Source organism: Aythya marila (assembly GCF_965140915.1).
Source record: "Aythya marila genome assembly, chromosome: 1".
NCBI lineage: Eukaryota > Metazoa > Chordata > Aves > Anseriformes > Anatidae > Aythya > Aythya marila.
In genome coordinates this window covers 110,762,005-110,788,973 of record NC_139042.1, presented here as the reverse complement: position 1 = coordinate 110,788,973, position 26,969 = coordinate 110,762,005, and the positions used below count along the sequence as shown (strand labels likewise).

Sequence of the window (26,969 nt, the reverse complement as noted above, 5' to 3'; positions counted from 1 at the left end):
GATATTCAGAATAAAATAAGCTTAATCATAGTATTAGATTAATATAAAAGGTATTAATCATAACTTGATATTTGCAACAGCTTTTTCCTGAATAACACATTGAATTTAGAAAGATTCAGAATTGAGTCAATGTTTTATTATTGCTGAACACAAGAGGGTGCCATAGGCTTGCATTCAAGTTCATTGCTAACTTTAATACTTAAAATTGGTTACTGAATTCTTTATAACTCAAATGTGCTGGGAAAGAATATGACAGAGGGCATGATACTAAGAAATTCTTTTTCCTACATTGCTTTACATTATGAATGTTTTCCTCCATAAACACAAGAGCCTGCTGGTTGCTTAAAAAAAAAAAAACATTCATCTTTTTGTTTGTGTTTTGTAATCATTTTGTGCTATGAAGTGCTTAGAAGTAATGTCCATGAAAATGATTTACAGGTTTTTAAATTAAAAACCTCTAGTAAAGGAAATTGAGATAGGCGTAGAGCACCTTGAAACATCAACTGGGAGCAGCTACCTTCAGACTTGATATCTTTTATTTCTCTCAGTGCTTATTAATTCTAGCAATTCAAATCAAGGTTGTTCACTAGCATGATGATGCTTTGGCTGTTAGCTGAAACACCCATTTGGGATTTATAGGAAAGAAATATTCAACAGCTAGTTGATACTGTTGGACTTGGCTTGCTTGAGCCAGCAGCACAGCCTTTGATTAGGAGGGCAATAGTGTTTAATGTTCAGAATAGGACCCAGTTGGTCAAGACTGACATCTTAAATTATTGTCAAGGCCCTGGGTGTGCCCCAGCAGTTTGGGCTGCCTGTGCTGGAGACCAGCTCTGCCTTTGCACACATACTTGGGTGGTAAGAGAGAGCCGGGAAAACCCACTCCGAAGCTTCTCCTGGGAGCTGGGCTGGAGCTCAGGTCCTTGCCACTTGCCTGGTCCCCCTGCCTTGGCCTCCGTGCTGCTTCTGCTGTGGTTGGCCCTTGTTGCTGTCATCCAACCTTCCAGTTCAGGTACTGTGGGCCTGGGTGCCTTGGTGGTGAGGCCCCGCTGACACTCCGAGCTCACCTGCCAGTTGTGATTGCCCTGCTAAGAAGCTCAGCTTCTGAGCTTTGCATGCAGAACTCTTGAAATTGCTCCTGGGAATTTTTGATGTGAAAACATTTCTCTCCAGAGGCTTCCTCAGAGTTTGTGTTAAGTATTACAGTATCAAAAGGTTAGAATGTAAGATCCAGTCATTCTGGCTATAGTAGCTAACGTTCTTGGTAGCCTGTCTTTTTGCAGAAGCTTATGTAACTGCTGTCCAGACACGTCCTTTTTTCCCCCTCAGCTGGATTCCGATTTGAAACAGGTACGAACTTGAAGCCAGGAAGCTCTTGCATATGTCATGACAGTTGAGAGCTCGGTAGAAGCAACAAAACCCATCAGGTTTTGCTCAGGAAAGGACAGTCACGACTCAGTTTCCTTTCTACAGGTGTAAGGCAGCTGGCTAGTCAGCTCCTGAGAGTACAGCTAACTGCCTACCCAGACAGACAATGTGGAAGGGTATTCACTGCTCTGAGGAAAAGGGACACTGAGTATATAAAAAAGGACTAGGGTAGATATATCAAAGGAACAAAACCCCCACTTTTTTAAAATTTGAGCATCACTAGTTGTGCTAATTGAAGAGCTGTCTGGAGCCTTATGGTTGTTTGAGTCCAGGCATGCAGTTAGTTTTTGAAGTGATGAAATGTCATATCGTTTAGTGGATATTCTCTTTATTATTCAAAGGATTTGATAACTGTGGTGATGGTTCTGAATTGTTTTAGTTTTTTTTTTTTTTTTTTTTCCTCCTAGATCTTCATATCCTAGATAGAAAAGCCCTAACAATTCCTTATTTACCCTTTGCTTCTGACTCTAGCAACTGTTAGACTTACTTTTGCATATAATTTTTCCATTTTAAACAAAGAGAGGTCACATGGTAGCAAATCCAACACATCAAGAGACAGAGTTCTTTCCCTCATCTTTAATATCGGTCAGTGTACCATACAGGCCTACAGCCACTTTACGTTTTCTGTTCTACTGCTCCAGGTTGTAACCTTTCCCATTTTGCACCTATCCTGATTGCTACAGACACAAGGTAGCTTGACAAAGCCATGTAGAGGGTATATGTAAATATGTGTACAATCATGGAGAAATACAAACTTCCAAGAGATACTAGGTAGTATGTATGTAATTGCATACGTAAGCATGTGTATTTATGTGAAGAATTGAAGATGCTTTGTATTTCTGTAGTATTTATGCCAATGCAACCTATTAGAAGTTATCCAGTATAAAAAAGTTACTGTTTCTAGGTCGAAATCAGTCACTTAAGGATGAGAAACAGAGACATAATTGCACAAAACACGCAGCATGACTGTAAGAACCTTGCATAGCTCTTTCGTGTTGGCGTTTAGCCAAAAACAGTTGCCTAATCGAGCATGAATTGGATTTTTGATTTGTTTTAAATGGTTAAATGAATCTCAATTCATTTAACTGTTTTCCTCCCAGATGAACATTTGAAAAATCCAGAAGAGGTATGTGCTGGGGCAAAAAGGGGGAAAAACATGGGAAATGAAGTTACTTATTTCTGGTCCTAGTATCTGGCTTCCCCTACCTTTACATTCATGGAAGACACAACCTTACTGATCAGTTGCAGTCTGTATAGCCATGCAAGAAAATACTGAGGGTGGTGTATAATTAAAAGTACCATTTCCATAATGTAGGTTTAGTGGTATTTCTTTTTTTTAAAAATATGCTGTAATTTAGTCAGGGAAATTCATCTGAAATTAACAGGTGAAAGCAATAATGATGTGAGGAAAATAGCATGACTAGCTTAAAGTAAGAGAAGCATTGTGCTTCCTTTTTAAGATAAAGCGTAAGTAATGCTCTCTTGTGTGCATTAAAAGAGAAATCCAGAGTAGATCATAAAGGCTTCACTGAGAATGAAAGAATCAGGCATTATATATTCAGTAGTCTCAAAATTAGTGAGTTTTCAGAGAGGGGTGCATTTCAGGTTTCTACCAACATCTACTATATGGGTTTCCAAAACCAATTTTGCATTGAAAAATTTTAGGACCATAGCAGAAACGAGGAACTACTAGTCACAAGAAACAAAATAATGAATAGGAATTCGTTCTTATACTGCATCAGGGCCTCTTTATCATATCCCATAGGAAACATACGCTCATGACTGTGTTTGTCTTTATGGTACTGCACAGGTGTCTGTTTTCTTTTTATTTTTCCCCTTTAGATGTGGCAGGGTTTCTATTTGCACAATGCAGCTGCAAGGAGTAGTCACAGTCGAGTTTTTTTTTTCCCTTGGAAAAGCAGTATTTTCACACACAGAGGGGAGCAGTTGTAGTGAGACCAACTTCTGTTGTCTCCCTGTTGGGAGCTGCAAAGCAAGACCTGTAGTTAGACACTGTCTTTTTTCCAGCTTTCTGTTTGCGATGCTGGCAAAAGTGCAGGGCAGGGACTAATCCCCTTGGAATGCAGCAATTATCACTAAATAAGTATTAATTGCTGCATTCCAAGGGGATTAGCACAGTTGAGCCCAATTATAGCAAAGCGAAGCTTCACTGTAAGGCACTATGGTGCATTGAAATGCAGTGAAGCAATATAGGACTGTCACTCTGCAACATTTTGTCAATAAAAATTGTGGGCTTACACACTGTAAACAGCTTTTTTTTTTTTTCTTTTCAGTGTATTAGTCTAGCGTATGAATGGCACGCCTTGCTAGGGGCGACAGCTTTCTCACCAGAGAAAATTGTTGCTTATTTAAGACCCATTATCTTTGTGTGAACATCTCCAAAACTGATTTTGATACTTGTTGAGTTTGTTCTGGCACTACAACTGTGATTTCCTGCTGGATCAGGGGCAAGACTCTGCAGACTGGATTCTCCCATCTTCTCCATCAGGTCAGCCAGCTCCACCATCAGGTGATGCAGGTATTAATTTTGCCTGCAAGTGCTAACTGTGTCAAATTGGCTTAAGAGAACTTTTGCTAACGGACCTGTTCTCAGTCCCAGCAGTGTGCGATGATGATTACAGGCATGCTCTCTGTGGCTGCAACACATGAGCCAGAGGGCAGTGTGTAGTTATTTTTTTTTTAATCCTCAGCTTGACTGCAGTGTGGGTTTGTTTTTTAGTTTTTATTTATTTCCTGTTAAAACTGCAAACCCTGCTTTTTTTTTTTTTTTTTTTTTTTTTTTTTTTTTTTTAAGTTCAGTTAAAGCATAACGAGTAAGTATGAAAAGGGAAAAGGGAATGCTTCTGGGAATGAATCAGCCCCTTGCATTAGAGCTGTTCCAGGTTTTCTTGTGCCCAGAGAAAGAATGGTATATTGATGCACAGAACCAACTGAATGCATGCCTTGTCTATTTTGTGAAAGATGTTACACCTTGCAGATAATGAGCTGCACCTTAACCTGCATTAAACACAACTGAGTTGTACTGTACTTGGGGACCAGTTCAATTCCCTGACCCATTCTGTTTCAGGAGCCATATATAAAATCTTGCAGTCTTCCCAGCACAGGTAATTCGTGAAATGTGCTTTCCTCCACCCGTATGTTTAGATAAAGAGTCAGGTTAGCTAAGAGCTTTTCTTAACCCAGCAGGGAGGGTTTTATGTCTCTACTGTGGCCTTGTCTGTATTGAGAAAAATAGCTGCTGGTTCAGCTGAACTACTGTTGGCATTAGTCTCTAGGCCAGTGTTATCAAGGTTCTTACGGTCTGACTGAAATAAGCAAACTAAAACACTGTTTCATTTAAACTGTTGGTAAAAATGCATGTATGAGGTTGCCTAATGCACAACGTAGGTAGGAGCTGCCTAAGTTTTAATTGTGGTATGTAGTTCCTAGAGATGCAAAGACCAAATAAGCTGAAATGAAGGTGGCACTGTAACAAAATCCTTCATAGCGCAATTGCGAGACATATGAAGACAGAATAGCTTTTTCCTAGAGCAGAGACCACTGCCCTTTTTTCTGCAGCCCTCACCTGTACGTGATTTGCATTTCCAGTGTTGTGTCTGTTATGAGAATAACTCATAATACAAGCGTGGTTGTTCTTTTGAATAATTTCATTGTATTTCAGTTATGATGGTAAGCTTGCCTCTTTGCAAAAGATGAGGGATTGGGAGGAGAGAATTTCTAGGGGCGCTATCATGCAAAGCCTTTTCCTGACTTTGCCCACACTTCTAAATGAAGTCCATATACTCCATTTCTCTGACCTTTCCCTATCTAGACATCAAAAACACACTGGCCCAACTGCTGTTCTCCCAGTGTGCCTACTGTGGCCATTAATCTTGCTTTCTTACATAGCTCTTCATTCCTTTTCCTTACCTTTGGCCTCAACTCTTTATTCAAAGTGATAATTTGCTGGCTCTCTGCCTGAGGGAGAAGCTGTGATCAATAACAGGAGGAGACAGGGGTCAGCAGAATAGTGATGAGCAGTGCCATTTGCTCCTCTGAAGACACTGTTACCCAAAAATATCAATAACTGGTAAGATATTATTTTAGCTTTTGAATAAGGCATCAGTGAGATTTGGGCTGCCTGCAGTGGGAGCAGGGCTCTTTTTCCTCTCGCTAATTCCTTATTTCAGTCAATCACCTGTTACATAGCAAGGTGGACAAAAAGGGCTTTATCTGGCTTGTGCTGGAGTACAGACCAGGTATCTGAATGCAGCCGGATCTGGAACTTCCATCTCCAGCGTGTGGCAGGTCTCGTGGGCTGTGCTTTGCTCACTGCCTGACTGAGTCAGAGCCCATCTCCAGCCTCCTCTTGCAACTTCTGGGGTAGAAAAGCCACACAGGAAACCCTCCCCGAGGCTAGGGGAGGGCAGAGGCTCAGCAGTACTGTCAAGGTGTTGCAAAATGGCATGCAGCCCTGGATTTGGGGCACTATAGTAACACTGGTATCTTAATTATTTTGATATTGACTAGTACCATATATAATAATTATTAAATAAAAAGGTTATACTAAATTATTAATGTATTAGCCTTCATTACTTCAGATGGCAACGTGATGAATTTCTCGGACTCTGTCTTCCAAGAATTTCAATTGACTTTGCTTTTGAAAGACTATAAATCCTTACTTCTTATATGCCCATAACTCTTACCTTGCCAGTCGTCTTTGGACTACTGGGAAATAGTTATCACCAATGCTGTTCCCATATCTGCTGGGGATGCACATTCCTCTTCTTCCCTCATTTCAAAGAATTAGAATTGGGGAGAGGAAAAAAAAAAAAAATATATATATATATATATATATATATATATATATATATATATATATATATATATATATATATATATATATATATATATATATATATATATATATATATATATATATAAACTATTCCTTAAGATAATTCTCTTCACTCCCAACTTAAGCTCTTATCCTGAAATATATTAGTAGTATTACTATTATAAACGTTTACCAATCTTATGTTGAGCCAATTGTATTTTGATGGTGGAAAGGCTGAGCTTTTGGTTTTAACATGCATCTAAGTCACGTTTTATGGCTTTTCTAATTCACAGTTGTCTAAACTTAATCTTTATTTTGCTTAATAAAAGTGAAAATTTTTAATCACGTTTGAAAAAGATAATATGTGGGGTTATTTATTTATTTATTTACAGAGTGAGAGCTGGCATCACTATGTTGATTAGTATTTTATCTTATTTTCTTATAAGTGCCTTAACACTTCAACAGAGAAATTACTTCTTTCTTATGTCTCCTTCTGAAGACTTTTCTAAAGCTCCAGATTTCACCTTTCTTAATTTCATTTTGTTATGCTGGATTGCTTCTCCTTTTTATCTGTAAAAGCTTAACTGCCCTGGTTTTATAACACTAATTTCAAAAGTACATCGAGGTCCTCAAGTGAAGGCATGATGAAACGACAGAATATTGTTAACACAAGTCAGTTTTTTGTTTTTTTCAGCTCGTAGTGCAACACATTCTCCAGAGTGACATTTGCTAGGTTACTGTTCAAGTGTGCTTTTTCTGTTGCCTGTGTAGTTTCCACTGCTGCCTACTGAGCGTTGCTTTAATACTGCCAGATTTGATCACTAGCTTGGCTTTGTAAGGAAACAAGCATTGTGATTCTCCTGACTCAGTCTGCCTCTCACCACCACCACAACAACTTTTGACCTGGGGGGTCAACATCAATCCAGCTAAACAAAGGAGACTCAAACATAACCTGCTCCTACTTGTAGTTTTGTGTAGGTAGCTGTAGAGATCTTATTAGTGCCCTCGGAGCAGCAGAAAAAACAGGGCATTTTCACTTTCACAGGGGGTACTGGGTTAGTCAGCACACACACACACATGTGCTTCAGATCAGCTACATTACCCACAGCTGCGTGCTTGGCCCCACAGAGGGAGGGAGAGCTGAGGCTACAGGATGGCCAAGAGGGCAAAAAGGGCTTAGGGGAGTGTGGCAGGTGCCACTGTGATTGTGCTGGAGGGAGAAGGTGGACCTGTAAGAAATGAGGCTTTGTGAGCACTTCAGCAGGGCGCACCTGCCCTGTTTTGTGCTGTGCTAACAGAAAAGCCTAGGCTGTGGGGCTGAAAAGTCCTGTAAATTCCTGGGATGCAGCTGGGTTCAAACCGCGCTTCCTTCCTTCCTCTGGACCCTGCTGATCTGCCGCAGCATCTCACTAGAGGCCAGCTCCAAGCAGCAGGAAGGCTGACTGCCATGGCCTGCTCTGTCAGTAGGTGTGGCATATGTAGCTCGAGGCTGCCGGGCTTCCTGTTTCAAGCCCAGCGCGGAGGAGATGCACACTGTGCTCCCCCACAGAGATGACACGGGCTCTCCTCTGTACGGGCTGCGCTGGCTCTGAGGACAAAATGGCTCCAGAGCGCTGCATGCACGCAGAGTTTTTGGAAATACAAAGATGTGGTATGTTCACATCAAAAGGCACCTCTAGTTCAGAGTTATGTATGACTGAAAGGAGCCAGGTAGTGCCAGTTGTGCTAGTGTTTTACGTCCTGTGGAAACTGCAAAGACAGATGGAGTCCAACTCCCCGTGATGAAGGCCAACACATAGCCCAGGAAGTACAGCAACTTTCAGGTGCTAATGTTAAGTCAGAGCTTTAGAAATAAAGCTACACTTGATATCTTTATCAGTGCAGCTATCCACTCTTGAGCAAGCAGCTATCACTTACAATTTTAGACTTCTATTTAGACATGGACATAGTTACATCCTTTTTGAAGTCATGCTGAATTTGATACCAGATACACTTTCCAGGCCCCTCTTAGAGCTGCTGAATTGGAATGTCCTAAGGATCATCAAAGTTTAATAAAAAAAGAAGAGAGAGAGAAGAAAATCTTGTAAAGAGAAAATAAGAATACAAAAGGAAACCATAAACATCAATACCAGGAACGTAAAACCCAGACCTCAGAAGCTGCGAGGCAGAGGAAGGCACGTGTGTTTTGGGGTGGCTGCCAGCAGGTGGACTCCAAAAGCCCTTATAGAAGCCGTGCTTCCTGTGGAGGCAGCCAGAAGAGCAGAGCCCGTGGAGGTGCCATCCTCCTCATCGTCCCACACCGCTCACCCCAGCACCACTTGCCGGAGTGAGATGAAGTGGAAGAGGATCGCTGTCTTTGCCACCCTGCAGGCACAGCTCTCTGTTACAGGTAAGGCAGGCTTTTGTTTTGTGAGGCGCTATTTTAAAACTCTTTTGAGGTGAGGGAAGAGCACAGTGCTTCGTGGTGGATTCTGCAGCCCTTGGGTCACAGGAGGGAACCTGCACGTGATCTGCAACCACATGCATCCCCCTAATTGCAGTTAGCTATGGGCTGGTTTGGAGCTGGGTTTGGGGGACTGGTGAAATATGATCTCCCGTGCTGTAACAATGTCCTCTGGCGGGCCATGAGGTCGGCTGCTGCAGATGGTGGGGCAAGTTCTTCTTGTGTCAGAGCAAGCACTGTAGCTCAGAAACAATTAATCGTTAAACAAGGTTTTAGCCCTCAGCTGGGTGGTCTTCCCTGAGATTTAAAAGAAGTTTGATACCAGAAGGAAAACATAGTTGCTTTTGATAATCAGCACAAGAAAGGTTCTCAATCTATTTAGGTAAAGCTAGAGCCATGTTACTTGCAGTGGGTGGTTGGTGGCAATGCATGCCAGCAGGCTGGGTATAGAAGAGCATATGTCTGATAAAAGGGGATAGGATCCTTCCATTCGTATCTTTACCTCCATGCTTGTCTCTGCTTGACACAGTGTAAAATGAAAACGCTTTTACCTTTATATATCGATTTGTGGCGGTATATATATCGACCCTGCTTGGATAGAAAGTGAGGCAGCTTTAGCATGCACAAATCTTCAGAAGTCACATTACTTTTGGGAGAGAGGAATGTACTTCTTCATAGCTTAGAAGATCAAAAGAGCAAGAAAACTATATACATCCAGGGAAGGCCTAGGCTAAAGACTGAGTTTGGGGAAGTCAGCAATGATGAGATACGAGTAGGCCACATTTGATTGTGCATTGAAACAAAATCTACTGGAAGAGTGTCACCGATGTATAGAGTATAAGTGCTTAACAAATACACCATCATTACACTAAAGAGCTTTGGAAACTGCAAAGGACTTTTTACTTACAAGTTTTCTGGAGATCAGAGAAGGATTTCGCAGCCACTTTGGCACCATTTCTATCAATCTGTGGACGTTGTTTCAGGAAGATTCTAAGTACAGTCGCATTCTCTGTGGTAAGTATGCCTTCTGTTTGTGCTGCATTTAACAAGCCTGTGTCCCTTTCTGATACTGCATTTTGTATGTTGCTTTGTATACACAGATGCGGGTCCAAGATATAAACAAAGAATAGAAACTCCTTTTCCTCGATCTCTGAGAAACAGTTTTGAAGTGTATACAGCCTTAAGATTTCTCAAGAAAAAAATAATATTTTATGAAGTTGAGGAAATTACTTTAGCTCAAATAGTATCTGAAAATACCTTTCTGCATTTTCTCCTTTTATTCTGTCCAATATATCAATATTTCAGGCTCCTATTTGTACTTCTGGGGGAGAAGACTTTTACTGAAAAATATGTAATAGTCTGCAGATGGCTAGAGCCCTATGAGAGTCTTTTGTGCACAGCTCTTGGAGTATTCACACTAGGAAAGAGTATATGGGATCAAATTTTGAACATGTTACTTTGTCATTGATTTGAAGTGGTTGCCTATAAGTTTGAGGGGAAGTATTTTTCACTGGGTAGCCACAATAGTTCAAAGGGTAGTAGTATTTAATGTAAGAGTATAGGTAGTATAAAAGAAAGGTAACACAAAATTTGTGGGATTGTTGCTGTGTTATTTATACAAAATACACAATAACATGTAAGATCACCATGAACTTAGCTTGAAGGTGAGACTGAACGGATGAGGCTTTTCAGCTCAAACAGAACAAAGATCTGATGCTTCATGGAGTGTTTTCAAGCCTTCTTAGCATAAAGTAAACTTTTATAAAGTTTTCATAAAACAAGCTCAGAGTGGATAGAGAGTCAGTAAGCTGCATACCACCTTAGAACGAATTTATTCCACTTCATTGTAAGGCATTTGTGCTTACTATCTAAGCAGCCAGTCTAAAGATGCTACCACGACTGGGACTGATGAATGTGTGAAGACTATCCTTTTGGTCTTTTGAATACTGAAACAAATACGTCAGGCATGAGAAATGTCTTGTTTTAAAATAAATAATTCTAGAGATGGGCCACAAATTCTGATGCTGATTTTGAATTACTGATATTAGACCACAAATTTCAGAATGCTCAATCTTGACCTTTGAGCAGTTACAGAGAAAAGGTTTAATCATATGCTTGTTTAGTTTTCTGCGTGGCCTGCTTCTAAGGTACAAAAGTGTAGCTCTGGAAGTCTAGCTCAGGTCTTCCTATAATCCTTCTATTGAAAAGTATCTAGAAATAAATCTTGAACTTCTGAGAAGATGATTTTTTAAAATTATCTTTGTGTAGGTCTTTTAATATTCTTCTTATGTAACAAATATCACAATCAAAATAGCAAAAATCTTTGGATAGTTTACAGAGCTTTTAGTCTGAAATATGGCAGGCTTTAATAGCAGTAAGTCAGTACTGTGGGCAATGTTGTAGAATTGCTCCCTTTTTAAAAAAAAAAAAAAAAAGTTGATGACATTTTGATTTATGTAAATATATAATGCACTCATATACAAATTTACATGCCAGAGTTCTTCAATGAGAGTCTTTCCCTGTTTTTCACTTCTTTACAAAATCACGTTTTTCAGAATCATCTGTTAAATAGAATTGGACAGTGCACTTCTTTTTTCTGCTAACTCTGCGGAAACCAGAGCCTTTGACGGAGATTACTAGCACAGCTTATTTTCATAAGATTTTGCTGGTCTGTGTAACTGTGGCTTCTGCCCATTGGGTGTCATGATACCAGGAGCTGTTTTTTTAGTCAGTTCATGGACAGGAAGATAAAATGGACAGATCACGGGTCTTAGGGTTCATTTGTTCCTTCCTTTTTATGAGATGACTTAGCAGATCTGCAAACTATAAGACTTGTAAACTTAAAGTTGTTTACAAGACTATCCAGAAAACCCAAGCAAATAAAACCAGACAACTTTGGCTACTATCTCCATGTCCTTGTGCCCAGTCTCTTAAGTTCTCCTAGCTGAATTCTTGCTAGACCAGGAAAAAAATCCAAAGGTTTAATTTTACATGTTTTATTTCCTTTTTCTCTTTTCCGTTCACAATGATTCATTAATAATTCATGTAAAAAAAAAAAAAGGCAACACTGGACTAGCACATTAGCAAACTGAACAAAATGTAGGCAAATGTAGCCTTTCTTTTTAGAGGGCCATTTGTCGAGCACTTGCAGTATTATATTCAATTCTCCAATGCTTGTTATAGAGTAAGAGCTTTCCGTCTGAACCCTTCCAAGCAAAGTTCCTAATAAATGAAGTAAGAAGTTAATGATTGTGTTCCTTTTGTTGTTTTTCATGTATGCTAGATGGGAAGTATACAAAAAATAGAGAAAGCTATCTGAAAATATATTTATATTTCTCTTATGCGTATCCTTAAGAATGTGTGTATAAAAACACAAAGTGTGGGGGAAAAATAAGAGGTTTTCTGGCAGCTTAAAGGGGACAAGAACTTGATTTATGAATGGACATTCACGTGAGGAATACTTTTGACAGTCATTTTCCATTATTCATGCAAATTTGAATTGTGACAATCACCACCCGTAAACCTGTTTGAAAATAAAAAAAGAGAGAAAACAAATTCTCTTTCTTCACAATTTCCAAACTTTAACCAAATTCCCTTTATAAAGTAAAGAAAAAAGACTTACTTGCACAACTGCAGAGGAACACCATATACCTCCTTCAATTCATCGTATAATTGAATGACTGTATGTTATGTAGGACTGCCAAATGCAATCGCTATGCTGGCAAGAAAATACAGTATGTTGCTAGAGTGTCATGAATGGAAGATACAACTTGTTAAAAGTACTTAAAAAACATTTAACTTGCTAAAAGGATCTACTTTGATTGCACATGTACTTGTATGTATATTGTTAATTTTCGGTGTTTGACAGTCAACAGCTAAATTAAAGTCGTGATATTGCTTTTTTTTTTTTTTTTTTTTTTAGCATTAAGAAAACAATTTATGCTGGTCCAGAGTCTTTAAGAAGCTGAAATTTTACAATTTTTTGCAATTTCCACCTGTGTATAATGTAATATTTTGAGACTGGTTTTGAATATTGTTCTATTAAGTTCTACTCCTTCAAAAAATGTCATATTTTTAGCTTTTAAAACATGGCAGTCCAAATCCAATTTATTCAGCAAAGCAATGGAGATATTTAATTCCACATTGTCCTATGCAACTGGTTACATATGCAGTTACTAACTTAGATAAAATATGCGCGCGAATGAGAGACTTAGTTTGCAGTTCTTCCATCTACTCGCTCAAGCGCACAAATCTTGGGAGACAGTGGAAATGCATGTATTTAGTCAAGTACAGTGGGTATGTCCATCTTTGTGAAGGTTAGACTTACGGATGTGTAGGTCTTTTGCTCTTGATCATTTAGGTATTAAGAATAGGAGTGAAAACATCTAGCTCCTAAACCTCAAAGGTCACAAGCATTGATATCTATGCCAGTTCTGTTTAAGGGGTAGAAATTATGTTAATTTTTGAGCCATATACACTGGACATATTTGAATTCCTACAAGTTTCTTAGGAATAAACTATCAACTTCTGAAGCCCTGTATGTATTTTCTTTCTAATATTTTATTATATGTGTGTCAAGTTTTTACAGTCTCGCTCTGTTCAGTCTTACCAATTGGAAATGGAGACAATCAGGTAGAACAGACACACAGAATGAAGGAGATTTAAGAAAAATGGGAGTTTCCCATCTCTGCATGCTTTCCATATGTGAGAGCATGTTAAACACAGCACTTCTGGCAAACAGGTTGCTGAGTCCGATGAAATGCTCAGACTATTTCACCTACTTCTGTCATGGAATGGCGTCGTGGTGAAAACTTCATCTCTGTATCCTGACTGATGTTCATCTCCATCCTGCCTCTTTCTTAGTAGAAGAACATTTTTATTTTTTTTTAATTTATTTTATTTCTAAATGATGGGGAAGCCATAAAGATAGCACTTAACTCTTCGAAAGCTCAGATAATACGGAAGTGAGATAAATTAGAATTAGATGGAAGCTGATGAGGAAAAAAAGTTGAAAATTTATCAGCAAATTATAGTATAAGCTATCACAAGTTTTCCTTTGCAAACCTTCATGGCTCAGAAGCAGAAAAAGAGTGAAACAGCTATGTAACCTGTCACTTTTTTTTTTTTCTTTTTTTTTAAAAGGCAATTGCTGTTTCTGGGAAGCGATAGGCCAGCCTGCCACAGTGCTTGTGGTTGGCAAGCACTGAAAATAGTCTTCTGGTCAAAAAGCAAATCTAACTTGTAGAACCTGAGAACACTTTAAAAGCTTTCTTAAGTGCCCCAAAATTTGAATCTCAAAAACAAATATATATGTAATAAAGTCAACGAGTAATGAACTGAAACACTTTTCTAATGGGTTAAGATGCAATACCAAAGAAATTAATAAGAGAATACTAAAGGTGTGCTATTTCTTTTTAGTGGCTAAGGAATAAAGGAAAGAGCTGTGTGATTGGAAAAAAAAAAATCCCTATTATTCATTCAGATTTTATGATCAGTTTATTCCAGCTAGGAGCATGAGTGTTTTACATTCATTTAGCTTAAAATGTTGCTGTCATCCCCATGACAGCCAAACCTTAAATAAACAAAGCTAAATATTTATTAAAATGCTTCACAAATATTTAATGCATAAGTATGTGTTACAGATTCATTCAAATTCCTCACGTCATGCATCTTGTCACAAAGTAAACTGAGGCTCAGAATGGGGGCAAAAAAAGAGAAATGTCCAGTTGGTAATTAGATGGATGAGAGCAAGCCCTCATACTTACACGGATCTTGCAAGTAGATCAAGATTTTCTTTGTGCAGGCATTGATGTATGGGGGCAGAGGGGCAGAGCCTGAAAAATACTAATTCTGAATTCTCTAATACGGAAATTCAGCTCAAACTAAAAATTAACATACTATAATTTATTACTTTATCGCATCGATTTGAAGCAAGAGTTTTGTACAGTGTGACAGAATCCCTTTTGAAATATTCTTATCAAGTATCAGTTAAGTGAAAGAGATCAACTTCCTATAGTTAGATACTGCACATTCCCAGTCTTCAAATGTTTGTTTTGTCATTCGGAAATAGCTGAATGGTCTGAGTGATGACTTTTAAAGCTATAAATAAATTGTGTGGCTGGGTTGGGATCTTGCAGCTGGCAGTTAATACAGCAGATTTTTAAACCTTTAAAAAGAAAAAAACTGACTTGTATCATCTAATGCATTAGAGCCTTATAATCACTAGGTGTTAGGTTTTTTTTTCTTTCAGAGAACCCTACTTCAAGTCTTTGGTAGGAAAACTCATTTCTGTCTCTACCTGGTATCTGTTGTTGCAATTTACATCATTTCCCATCTGGCCATGTAAAACTGTTGCAATAAAGAAGCCTTACCAGAACTATCTGAAGTAATTGCTCTCTTTATCTGTGTTTCTCTCTCCATGATGTGAATTCACAGAGTATCATCGCTTTGGGCTTTTACGTAAGTAAGGTGATTTCAGCTTTTTGCAAGCATGAGGAAAAGCAGAATGAAGTCCTGTGAGTTTTATTACAACCCATTTGCTGAAGGAAGGAAGACAGAATACAGAGAGAGAGAGAAAAATACTTATATAATTGATACCTTGTAAAAGAGTCTATCTACACCAGAGACATCTGGTTCCTAAGAAGCAAGCAAACAATTCTGTGAATTATTCTGTGTACAGTTCCTCTGTTCATGAAAGGTCTTGTAAAACAGATTAGTTTCTTTTGATAATTTTTAAAAGAATGTTATTTAAATTCTACACATTTCTTCTTGCTACTGATTTTCAGTTGTTATTTTTATGGTTTATTATCTGAAGGCATGATACCTGGCCAAGTTAGTGTCCACGGGTAAACTCATTCTTGAAGTCTTAGTCATTATAGACTAGAACTTGTCAAGGGAATCTGTATTAGGTTTTCAGGAGAGCTGTATGGGAATGGTATTGTATGAAGTAATGTAAGCACGCATTTTTCTTCCTGATTTTTTTAATATTTTTTTTTCCATATTTCTCAGGAAATGCCAAAATATCTGTATTAGTTTGGCACTTCATAGTCTGTTGCGATTTGAAGACTCACAAATGCAACACAACCGAAGCAATCCACGTGATAGCTAACTGACTTTGGAGGCTTACAGTAGCAATATATTTGACCTCATGTTTGTTACCTGCAACATACTCTTCATTAGTAATGGGCTTCTGATTCTTTTGATCTCTTTTTGGAAATTGAACTTCTCTGTGTAAGTTTTGCTGAGGACTACTCTGATGAATAAAGTATCTGAATGAAATCTTTGCGGGTGGTGAGCTTAGAGAGTTTTGGTGAAAGTAAATGAAATTAAGCCCACATTTTTTAACACCAATCCTTTGCTTTCCTGAGAATAAAAGGGAGTAATATCCACTTGCAAATTGTCTAGTTTTTAACTTTGTGACACTATTGATCTTCTACATGTAAAACCGAGCAGTTGTGTATTATGACAGTAACCACACCCAGCAGACCAGAGAAGATAAGCAAGGTTAACCAATCTGGATTTCTAGCTGAGGGTCAAATGTCATTCCAGTTACTTTTTTTTTTTTTTTTTTTTTTTTTTTTTTTTTTTTTTTTTAAAAATCTAATATATACTATTAAAGTCTTAAGGCATTTATTTAGGTTCTCAGGTTGTTTTTTCATCCCTGGTTTTGACAGATAAACTCTACTTTCTGAATCAAGCTCAATTACAGCTTGCTTGCTGAACATGTGGATTTCTTTTTGCCTTGCAAATAACCAATAATTTTATTGAAAACAGCACAACATTGTCCATTTTCTTTATACATAAACTTTGTGAGAGAGCTTAAAGGAGTAATTTAAGGTGACTGTTTCCCAGATGATTAGCAATGCTGTCTCTGGTGAAATCTCAAGTTTGGACGAAGACCACTTGTAACTTCAAAATGTATTCCATCCCCAAAAGTTTGAAACTAACTACAGATCATCAAGAGTGTTTTTATTATTTTTTTTTATTTAATTATTTTAAGAGTTTTGCCTGAAATATAATGAGATGAAAAGTTCCGTGTGCTGGGTTCATTACTTGATCTTTTTTCTGAAGATGCATTTTCAATCGCATCTTTGATTTTCTCCGTGATTCAAATGTTAAAAAATGGAGGTTCTCACTAAACTATTTCTCTAAAAGAAGCAGTTTTAATTTACCTTGTTTGGAATTCTCTTAAACTTCAGATGCCTCTAGTATTAATGCAAGCTAGATGGAACTGGAATTTTCCATGTCCTGTCTTTTCATGCGGATAAATTAATCTCTTCTAATAACTCATGTTATTTTTCTACTTACCCCAAAACCCAGCAGTGCTATAATGCATTTGTTACTGCTGTTAGGTATGTCTCTTTTGATAGAAAAGCAGCAGATTTTCAGGCTTGATACTTTTTTTTCTGTTTTTGTAACTCTCTTGAAGTTACAGCTATGAACCTTCAGCCCTATCTTATTGTAACATCTTTTCCAAGATGTTTTTATCTGATTTTCTTTCTCAGCTGCAAAGAAGTAGCTAACAAGTTTGCCCCCTTTCTCTTTCTCTCTTGCTGTTCTTTTTACATCTTGAGCCAAATGTCTACTTGTTAGACATGATGGCTTTAGTAGACCAAATACCAGGTTTAAAATCAAGCTTAGAGGGAAGTGATTTTATGATTCTGCTAAACTTTCCAAGATATTTTTTTTCACTGTTTTCTACTGGGGTAAATGAAATCCTTCCAAAGTATTTTTGTGAGACACCAAGTAGCCTGTGAGCAATTACTGTTCTGTGTTTGGGAAGAGGGAAACCCAGTTTCAAGTCCTTGGTCTGTCTGACTCAGAGCAGGAGCTTGGCTGGGACTCCCACATGCTGAGCTAGTCAAGAGACACCCGTTGGTTTTGATGAGAAATTCTGATGCGAGTCTAAAAACATTCCCTAACTAACGTGTCATCAGAATTTGTAGTGCAAAACGTTTCTGATGAACTAGTGTTACATATTTAAACCTGTTTGTTTTAAAACAAAGCAAAAGAACTCAATGGAGTAGATGTACTTTTGTTCTGGAGAAGACTTAGTGTTGTCCTTGCCTGTTTTGAGGAGCCTTATAATTAGGGTCAATGCTACATGGGGGAGGGTGTACCTGGGAGTTTCCCCATCCACTCTTACAAAATGTTGTGTGTTTTCTCTAAAAGTGACTGTATTTCAGCAACAGCATAACCCTAAGCAAGCTCCTGTGTGTGAGTTTTTCTGCAAAACAGGGCATAGAAGTGGTATTCTCTTATCTCCAGGTACGTGAAAATAATGTAATTACAAGTATCAATAACAAATATCAGTATCTGCTTATATATTGATGATCCTGCCAATTCTGAAACCACATACACCTATACAGGACTGTCAGATTTAGAAGAAGGTCCTAGGCTGCCGAGTCTTTAAGGTATATGACCAGAGGGAGTCAGCAACATGGAATATAATCAGGAAGAGGCAATCTGAGAAATCCCAGCATGTGCACTGAGCTGTCTGGAGCAATAAAGGAGGGCTTCAGGCATTTTAAAAGGTTTGGTAGCCTCACCTCTAAATATGCTGTCTATATGCTGTAACTGTAAAGTGGGTATAATACTTAATTTCTGTCAAACTTTCCCCTTCTAACTGGGACATGTTAGTGTGTTAGAAAATGGTGCTTATTTGAATATACCTAACCTAGCTTTAAATTAGTCTTGTTTCGGCAGCTCTCCAATGACAGCAGTACAGATTTTACTTCAGGCTAACTGGCTGGGCTTTTACCAAAGTGCTCAGCCAGATTTTTGCAATTTACACAAAGATCTATGCTGGAAGGAAATGTGCTGTTATCAGCTAGTGTAAAATCAGCTTAGCTATGTTTCTGTGAGCTGCTGCTGCCTCCACAGTGACTGCAGTACATACAAAAGTTTTGGAAAGGACACATTTCTCATTCTGTTCCTTCAGATCCAGTGGAGTCTTCAGCTCTTGAAACTTCAGGGTCATACTATACTAAAAACATAGTAGTGTTCAGATTAGAAGGTGTCTAACACCCAGGAAAAAGAATGCCTCTAAGTAACTATCTAGTATTTATTTGTCAATTTGCCTGCATAAATGATTTTACAAAATGGTTTTACTGATGTCTGCAAAAATGGTTTTATTGATGTCTGCAGTTAGATATTGCATTCCTAAAGCAGTGCTTTGTTTTGAGGTTTTTATTTTCAACTTATTTCATTCAACTCTACATTATCTCGTTCTGTTGTAGTTCTGAATATATACATATATATTTAATTTTATCAGATTAGGAATGTTGCTGTTAGTAAGCAAAATTAAAATGAATGAAATGTAAACCTTAAATCAGGAATTTTGAACTTTGGGATCTTGTTTGAGACATTTGGAGGTAATTCTGACAATTCCTATCATCCTCACTGCTTCACAGATTTGTTCTCCCCTTAGTGAAATAATGCTTTTGTAGATAAAGCAAGAAGATGGGAAAATGGGGACATAGGTTTTGTACTTTTAATAGTGGGTGATTCATTGAGTGTCATTTAGAAAGCCACTGCAATATTGGAAAGACCACATAAGCCAGTGTCCGAATTTATTTAAGGTGGGCTGCTCTGTTAGCTTTTTTTTTTTTTTTGATATATTTCTTAAATATTTAATTGCTTCTCAAGTTGTTGATAACACTTGGAAAGTATCAACACCCACTTAATCAAATAATTGTTTAATAAAATAGCATTATTTGCATATTTCAATGGTGTTTTGAAGACTGAGACCTATGAACTACACTTCAGATCCTCTAGTGTGATCTATTTTATATATAGGAAATGAAAATAGTGTCTGTGTTGAATTTGCTGCTACATTCAGCAAGTTGCTCATACTACTTACAGGACTGCTTTTGGTTGTGTTGGGAAAATGGCAAATCTCTTGCCCTCCTTCTCTTAAAAACTTTACCATTCCAGATTTAATTGAACTGATGAAACAGGAAAAGTAAATCTGTGGGCTCACTGTTAGCCTTCCTGAAGTGGGGAGAGAGGAAAAAAATAATGTTCCATGCAGCCTATATGGTATTTCACGCTTAGAAGGCATCTTGAGATCTTTAGAAAATGTGCTGTAGAGTTTAAAGTATTTCCAGCTCCCCTTGCTGCCCACTGAGGAGCACAACACTGAACGCTGGTGCAGCTCTTAGCGTGGTGGTGTTTAACCTGCCTGAGAGTTACTGTTTAGAGACTGCAGAATCGGGATTGCAAATATATGTACACAATTATTCCAGCCACCTCTTCCTCCCATGAGGATACCTATGCTGGGACAGGATGATTGTGATACCACAAATAACTCATTTAGACTAATTCAAACATACATTATTTTTAATGGAAATAGTCCTGGCTATTTCAGGAGATGTTCAAGTGCAGCTCTCAGCTGTCTGTCTTCCTATAACTGCCTGCTTCTTTTCTCATAGGTAGCTGCTGGCTACTGAGGACTTGCCCTGCTCATTAACTATTAACCAGACATCAAAGCAAGGGCTTCCCTTGGGGATTGGCTGCAGTTTATTTGCTCAATGTATGTAGTCTCTTTTGCCTCGGGCACAGAATAGAGCACCTCGGTCTTGAACTCCCTGGTCTTTGGCTTCTGAGAAGCAAGGTTGCCTAAGGGGAGCTATACTTCAGCAAAGCTTTTGTTCAGGGTGTGCTGGCTTATACAGGGTAATATCTGTAATGTGGCTTGGAAAACGTTCCGTGCATGGCACTTACCTATTATCTGGGCAGTATTTGAGAACCAGAGGGGTGTGAGCTTGCTTGAAACCTACTTGGGATGTCTTTTTTTTTTTTTTTAATTTTATTTTTTTCTAGAGCTGTCACTCTATTGAGCCTTTCAATCTTGGGGCCTTGAGCTGAGGGATGGGGGGGGGGGGGGGGAAGCGTGAAATATTTTGAAATAGAGCCCTAAAGGCAAGGGGCACTTTGAATAGAATTTACATATAGCTCATCAAAACATTGCCCCTTCATCATCTGTATGTAGAGCGTAAAAGAGCACTAACTTGTGTATTTGTGCAGAGGATTTGAGAGAGGTGATGGCTGCTGTCTAAAACACTGGGAGGAGAGAGGATGAAATAAAAATGAGAGTGCACGTTAGAACAAATAACTATAAACTGGTTGCTGAATTACTTTAGGGGGATAGAAGGTTTTGCACTACATGAATAGTTTTGGCGTAGATTATTCTCGGGGCAAGGGAAGTAGAAATTGCTATCTTGTTCAGGAGGAGCTTGCTGAATTTATGGAATGGATTTTATCATATGGATGTATGTAGGAGCAAGAGACAGTTTGCCAAGGAGATCTTCCACAGTCCTTTGTTCTTGTTTACATGTTTGAAAGGTACACAAGAATACACAGTGTCTAATCAAGCATATTAGAGGCAAATCTGTGCTTCATAAGTCAAGGACCGGACAAAAACACACATGCTATTGTCATTGCACGAGTGTACGTGCAGACAGCAATACAAAAATGTGTGAAATGTGTGAATGGCTTTGTAAGGATGCACCGCAAGCAGGTCTGTGCAAGACCATTCAGTTCATATGCGCTATTTGGTAGGTTAACATTCAAATGTGTTTGATTTCCATTATTAAGGGTATTTTAAAATGTAAATGTAATAAGGAACAAAGATGATCTTTAGCAAGGGTTTGTTTGCTGCTATTTATGTACATATTAAAATTACAAAATCTATTGTTATTCTTTCATCTTCTATCAAATTCACAGCATGGTGGTGGTTGTTGTTGTTTGGTTTGTGTTGTGTTGTGTTTTTTTTTTGGTGGGAAAGTGAAATTTTGCTCTTACATACATGCAGTTCAAAGTGGAGAGGCAAGAATGTTCTCTCAACTAGTGTGAGGAATAATAAAAAATTTACTTTTCAGCTTGAAATTACTATTTCAAAGACAGGGAGTGGTACTGCTTCTGGGACTTCCTCTGTTTCTACCCTAGTTCCTCTCTCTTGCTTCAGTACTACCTAGATTTTGTCTTTTAAAAGCAAGAGGTAGAAGTATACCTTTCTAGTTATTCACCTTCCCATCAGTGATACACATGAGATTTGTTATGATATCAGACTTGGCTGTATGTATGAGGCTGAGACATGCTGGGCTATGAGGAGTGAGATGATTCTAATTGGTTGTGCCGTGTGATGAGGTAGGAGAAGGGTGCTCTCTGCCATAAAGAAATATACCTGTAGATCGGTGTTCTGTTCACGTTGCTTACCCAAAGGTGTAGGTTTTTCCTATAGTCACTTCCTTCTCCTCCAAGAGGACCACTGTTGGTGGGAGGATCATGTCAGGTCTTGGAACAGCGGAGACCTCACTATCGTAGTGTTTGATGGGTGACATGTTGCCTTCATACCATACCCAGCATCGTGTACACCCAGCTTAAGAAAATCGTACAGGCTGGCAACACCAGGCTTTTAACCATTACTAGCATCTCAGGAAGTATCAGTGTTGCAATATGAATAGGAATCCCCTAAAAGCTTCAGTGTAGATGGGCTCTTTTGTGAATGCAAATAGAAAGAAGCCCCTGTGCAAAATCAGTCAAGCTATGCAGTAAAATCACTTCTTGATAGTTGCAATTACATCATGGATAGAGCACATTTTGGTCCTGCAGCACAGACAGGACAATGAATTGTGTCTTAACCTTGTCCCTGAATTATGTGGTAGCCTTTGATTCTGTTCGGGCTGTAACATGATTTGGGAATGTGGCTTGACACCACCTATACTGCAGAATAAACTGTGTTCCTAGCAGGGTTCAGCAATTATCATCTCATGAGCACATTCTACTCTCCCTGTGTAGATTTTTTTTTTATCTTTTACTGCATCAGCACTTGCTGCTAACCACATTACATTCATTAATTTAATTATTTCTTAGAAATTTGCAGTACTTTGTAAGCATGAAGGTTCTCACACTATTCTTCTGAGGTAGTATGTTCCTGTCTTTTCTCTTATAATGTGGTAAATCAGGGCACAATATATTTAACTGCTGTTGAGAAAGTCTCTGGCCAGGAATAGAAATGCTAACTGCTTTACCTGTTAGTTACATTATGTTTCCTTGCCTAAACTTGTGGTGGACTATTAGAATGGAAGACTAGAGTAGAAATCGTAAGAAACTATTTATTCAAAACGTTTTTTTTCAGGACCCTCGGTTATGAGTTTTCTGCCAAAGCAGGAGGAAGTTGTTTCTTGTTGCTATTTATGAACAAAAACAGCAATATAAATAGAAACCTGTGTTAAGATAAGAGAGGTGTCTCCGTATAAGCTGTTGCATCAAGAATAAAAAGGACTGGAGATAAATGAAGTTCTGAAGCAAGTAGTAGATGAATTGTAAGATACTATATCTCTGCTATCACCAGTTTAACAAAATAAATAAATAAATAATGATCATCAGGCAAAGCAAAACCTGACTGTCAGAAAATAAGTGCCACATCCAGCATGCAGAGGCCAGACCTTCTGTACAACTGGGCTGAAGTGAGCTGTACTGGGTACAGCTGGGATGCACCTCAGGATGAGCAGTATCAAGAAATAACAGGTAGAAAAACAGGAGAGCATGGCTGAAACACCAGTGATCACTGCAAGTTCTATCAACAAAGTTAGAATTAAATTTGTGCAAATATTTATGATGGTTTGCATTAAGGATGAAACTTCAAAACTAACTGAAGTTTTTAAGAGTCCAAATAGCAGAATCCTAAATGTGTCCCAGGAGTGCCAAGAACTCGCCGTGTCTAAGTTAAACTGCTCTGAATCTTTCTATATCAACCGATTTGAATTTGAGAGAGGGAGAAGGAAAATAAGGTGGAGGGAAGGGAGGGGAGTAATAACAGCATGTAAAAAAGGGCAAGGTATTTTGAAGAGAACAAACTTTCTGAAAGAGACATGGAGGAGAAAGGAGAATGCATATAAAGACACAGCAAAGAGCCTCATGGGACAATTTGCACTAGCTAGTTCAGTGAAGGAGAGCTAGCAAAATTCAAAATAGTAATGGTTCATACCAAGATTAGAGAGGAAAACAGTATGGTTTGTTGAAATGACATCTTTGAAACCTTTGCACAAGCTTACCGGTATTACATAGAATATGGTTAAATTCTATTCAGTGCTTCATAACAGGATACTGAAAGGTTATGCAGTTAAAAGGTATTATATCATAAAAGAACAAAAAATCAGTTAATATGTTTATGTGGTTCAGAAAGATCCTAAAACTCAGATTATCTTGTTCTTATACTCTTGGATGCCTGTTATTGATCTCTGTCACAGGCTGTCAAACGTGAACTTTAGGTCTGACATTGTGTATGGGTTGGTCGTAGGAGCTGCATTGAAGACTGGCTCTTCTAGAGTTGTTAGAGGGTCAGTTTGAGTCTGGGGTACATGCAGAAGATAAGAGCAAGAGGACAAGCAAAAGTCAAGTTACACTTGTCCGTTTGAACAAGTCTGTAGAGTAAAGAAACATGGAGATGAGCCAATGACATTCATCAGTTAGCATTTAGGTTTAGATACAAAGGGTGTTGGGGTGGGGGAAGTCATCTAATAACAGATATAAAATTTGAGAATGGACTTCAAAAATGTAGAATCTTTCTATGATACTACCCTAATTATTACTGGGAACACTAATGGCATGGGAAACTGCAAGAGTAAGGCCATGGTATTTTTCTTAGGCAACTGTCTCTAAGACAGAAATAGCAAAGTTGACTTTTCCTTGAGAGAACAGAACATCAACAGCTGATGTTAGAAGAAGGTCAAGATGGAAATGACTACCAAAAGCACGGACACGCTCTTCTGTAGAAAAATGACAAGATTGTTGTTTTACTGCCAGAAGGGAAATCTTTGTTTTGACTTTATTTTTCTTTTGAAAAGGCGATACTGCAACTGCTGTGTTAAGCTGAAGACTTTAGTGGAAAAAAAGTGCATCAATTCACTTCCTTGGTTTATTCTCTCATTTTTGCCAACGTTTTAATAGAGAAAAGCATTTTCTGTTTGTTTCAAGCAAAATATGTTTGAAGGGCAATAGTAAGGTTGTAAGTTCCCAGGGGTTTGCTGTGAGACTGGTCAGTGTGTCTATGCCTACCCAGCTCTCCTTGGATTAGTGATGAGTAGGAAACCCTCAGCAGGGCCTGCTCCTGGTCTTGGCAGAGGAGCAGGATGATGAACATCTGACTAACCCAAAATGCTGGCAGCTGTAACTGCGGAGGTATGTAAATTTAAAACAGCAGGGGTTTTCCAAGGTGTTGAAAAGGAGTGGGGAGAGTGGGAGGCAGAAGAGCCACCAGAATTTTTCTCCAGGCACAGAGGCTGAAAATGTTTTGAATGTCTTCCCCATTAGAAGTGCTAGCCTAAGGCAATGGCTACAACCAGAGGGGCTTTCACGATGACTTGGTGTGGGTGTAGAAAGCGAAAACACAGTAAGGCCACAGCCTTCAAATTCCTACAATGAATAAGTTCAGTAATGTCACAGGGTCTGAAGTTGTGATGTTAATTCCTCTTATCAAGGAAAACCACTGTGCCCCTCATGCTGCTGGGAGTCACCCGAAGCTGTTACACTCCTTTTCCATTTGCAGTGCTTTGGGATCGGGGGCTGTGACTGATTTGCCACATGAGTTTCAAACAGTCAATGCCTCTTTCTGTGCCTGTTCCCTTTACCTGCCTCTGTAAGGTGTTCATTTGGCTTCTGGTTGTGTACCACTGTATGCGTTCCAGAAATTAATGCACAAAAGGAAGTTAAGATTAAACAGAAACATGTCTCTTTGCAGGGCTGAGGTGCATGCGGTCTTTTGGGGTCAGTTGCTATATTTAAAGATGTATACCTGTAACACCTGAAACAGTCATCCAAGCCAGCTGGGGCACTCAAGATTAGTTAATGATATACAGCAGCAATTGAGTTGCTGTTGATTTATGGCACTGAACACTCATCAATGAGTAAAACACAGCCCTTATGGTAAAGGAGTAACTGAGCACCTCTGACAAAGTCTACAGGTAATTAAAAGCAAGAGAGATCAAGATGTTTCTTGTTTTGTTTTGTTTTTAGTTTGTTTATCTCCAAAGACAGTGGTGGTTTCTTGGAAGAGCAACCTAGAAACTAAGTCTCTTCCACTGCTGACTTGTTTAGGGCAAGAGAGGCATTTCAGTGCTGAGGCTGACCCCTTTTGTTTTCAATGTCTTTTGTGCAGAGCCTCCAAAACGCACAAGTTTCAGGCTGCTTTTCCCTCAACTCAGCAGAAAATGTTAGTACTGCCGATCTCTGTGACAGAACAATGGGTGACAAACTGCCTTGTCATTTCAATCAAAGCCACCCACACTTGTCATTTGATTTATCCAGGGTTAAACCGTTTATTACACACCAGCTTGGGCTGCCCGGGGTAGCTGTTTTTCTTAATCTCTTGTCATAACTGTTGTAGGTTGGAGGCGGGAACGAAAGCACCTGCTGGCTGAAGTGACAGCTTCATTCGAGGAGCTGGGGATTCAGCTGAAAGGGAAAACAAAGGGGGACATGAATTACTGGGTGTGCAGCTCAGGAGGATAATGTGTTTTGCAGAATTAGGAGTTCGTTTAAAAGAAATTATATAGCAGTTCTCATCACCTCCTACTTCCTATATACCCTATGTCTTCCATCTTTTTTTCTATGTTCTTGTTCCCTTCTCCCACATCAAACTGCTTTTGGAGTTGTTTTTGCTAGGAAGCTTTGCTGTTTTAATTGGACTATATTCAACAAAACTCACTAATAATTCTTATGCCAGTTTTTGTTTAGAAACGCAAATGTGTAAGAAAAGATGATGCAGACCCAGCTGGTATAATCAGTCTTGCATTGTAACAGCATACCTCCAAAATGCCTTTTATTTTTAACTTTGCCATGTTACTTCTCAATGTGTTAACTCTGTCTGGATTGTAAACTTATTTTTCTTCATCCCGTCTCTGTATTGTTAAGGCACCAAACAGTATTTCCCTATCTCTTGGAAGTGTTTTGAATCTGACCTGCTTTGCTTCTGACTTACCCTACAGCTAAGTGGAAATACAGATTTATTCATTTTTTTAGTAAGCGCTGTGACATGTGCAGATAAGAATAGCTATGTTAATGCCTTCACCCTCATACGTGACTTTGCTCATGAAATATACATTAGTAATTTCCTGAACAAGCCATTGTCAAAAGCTGAGTGGATATACATGTATAAGGGAAAGATCTTTCCATCTGTGTCAGGTTTCCTATATTCTTTCTTAAACATCTGTTGTTAGACTGTACTGCAAAGAATATTAGCTGGATAAGGTTTTGGAC

The 26,969-nt window shown here is 38.6% G+C and overlaps 1 protein-coding gene across 5 annotated transcripts in view; it reads left to right on the top strand.

Annotated features, from left to right (window-relative positions):
- The window catches only part of CD247 (CD247 molecule), a 63,166-nt gene that overhangs the window by 1,066 nt on the left and 35,131 nt on the right, over window positions 1-26,969 (top strand). Inside the window, exons 1-2 of one of the 5 annotated variants that reach the window (XM_082766839.1) lie at window positions 950-1,012; window positions 8,277-8,654. In XM_082766839.1, the coding sequence (XP_082622965.1) occupies window positions 8,597-8,654 (58 nt within the window). In that variant the 5' untranslated portion in view covers window positions 950-1,012; window positions 8,277-8,596. Of the gene's footprint in view, window positions 1-949; window positions 1,013-1,326; window positions 1,351-3,952; window positions 3,968-8,265; window positions 8,655-9,693; window positions 9,723-26,969 lie in introns of those variants that run through there. The other 4 variants (XM_082766838.1, XM_082766837.1, XM_082766836.1 and 1 more) reach the window with 4 other exon arrangements.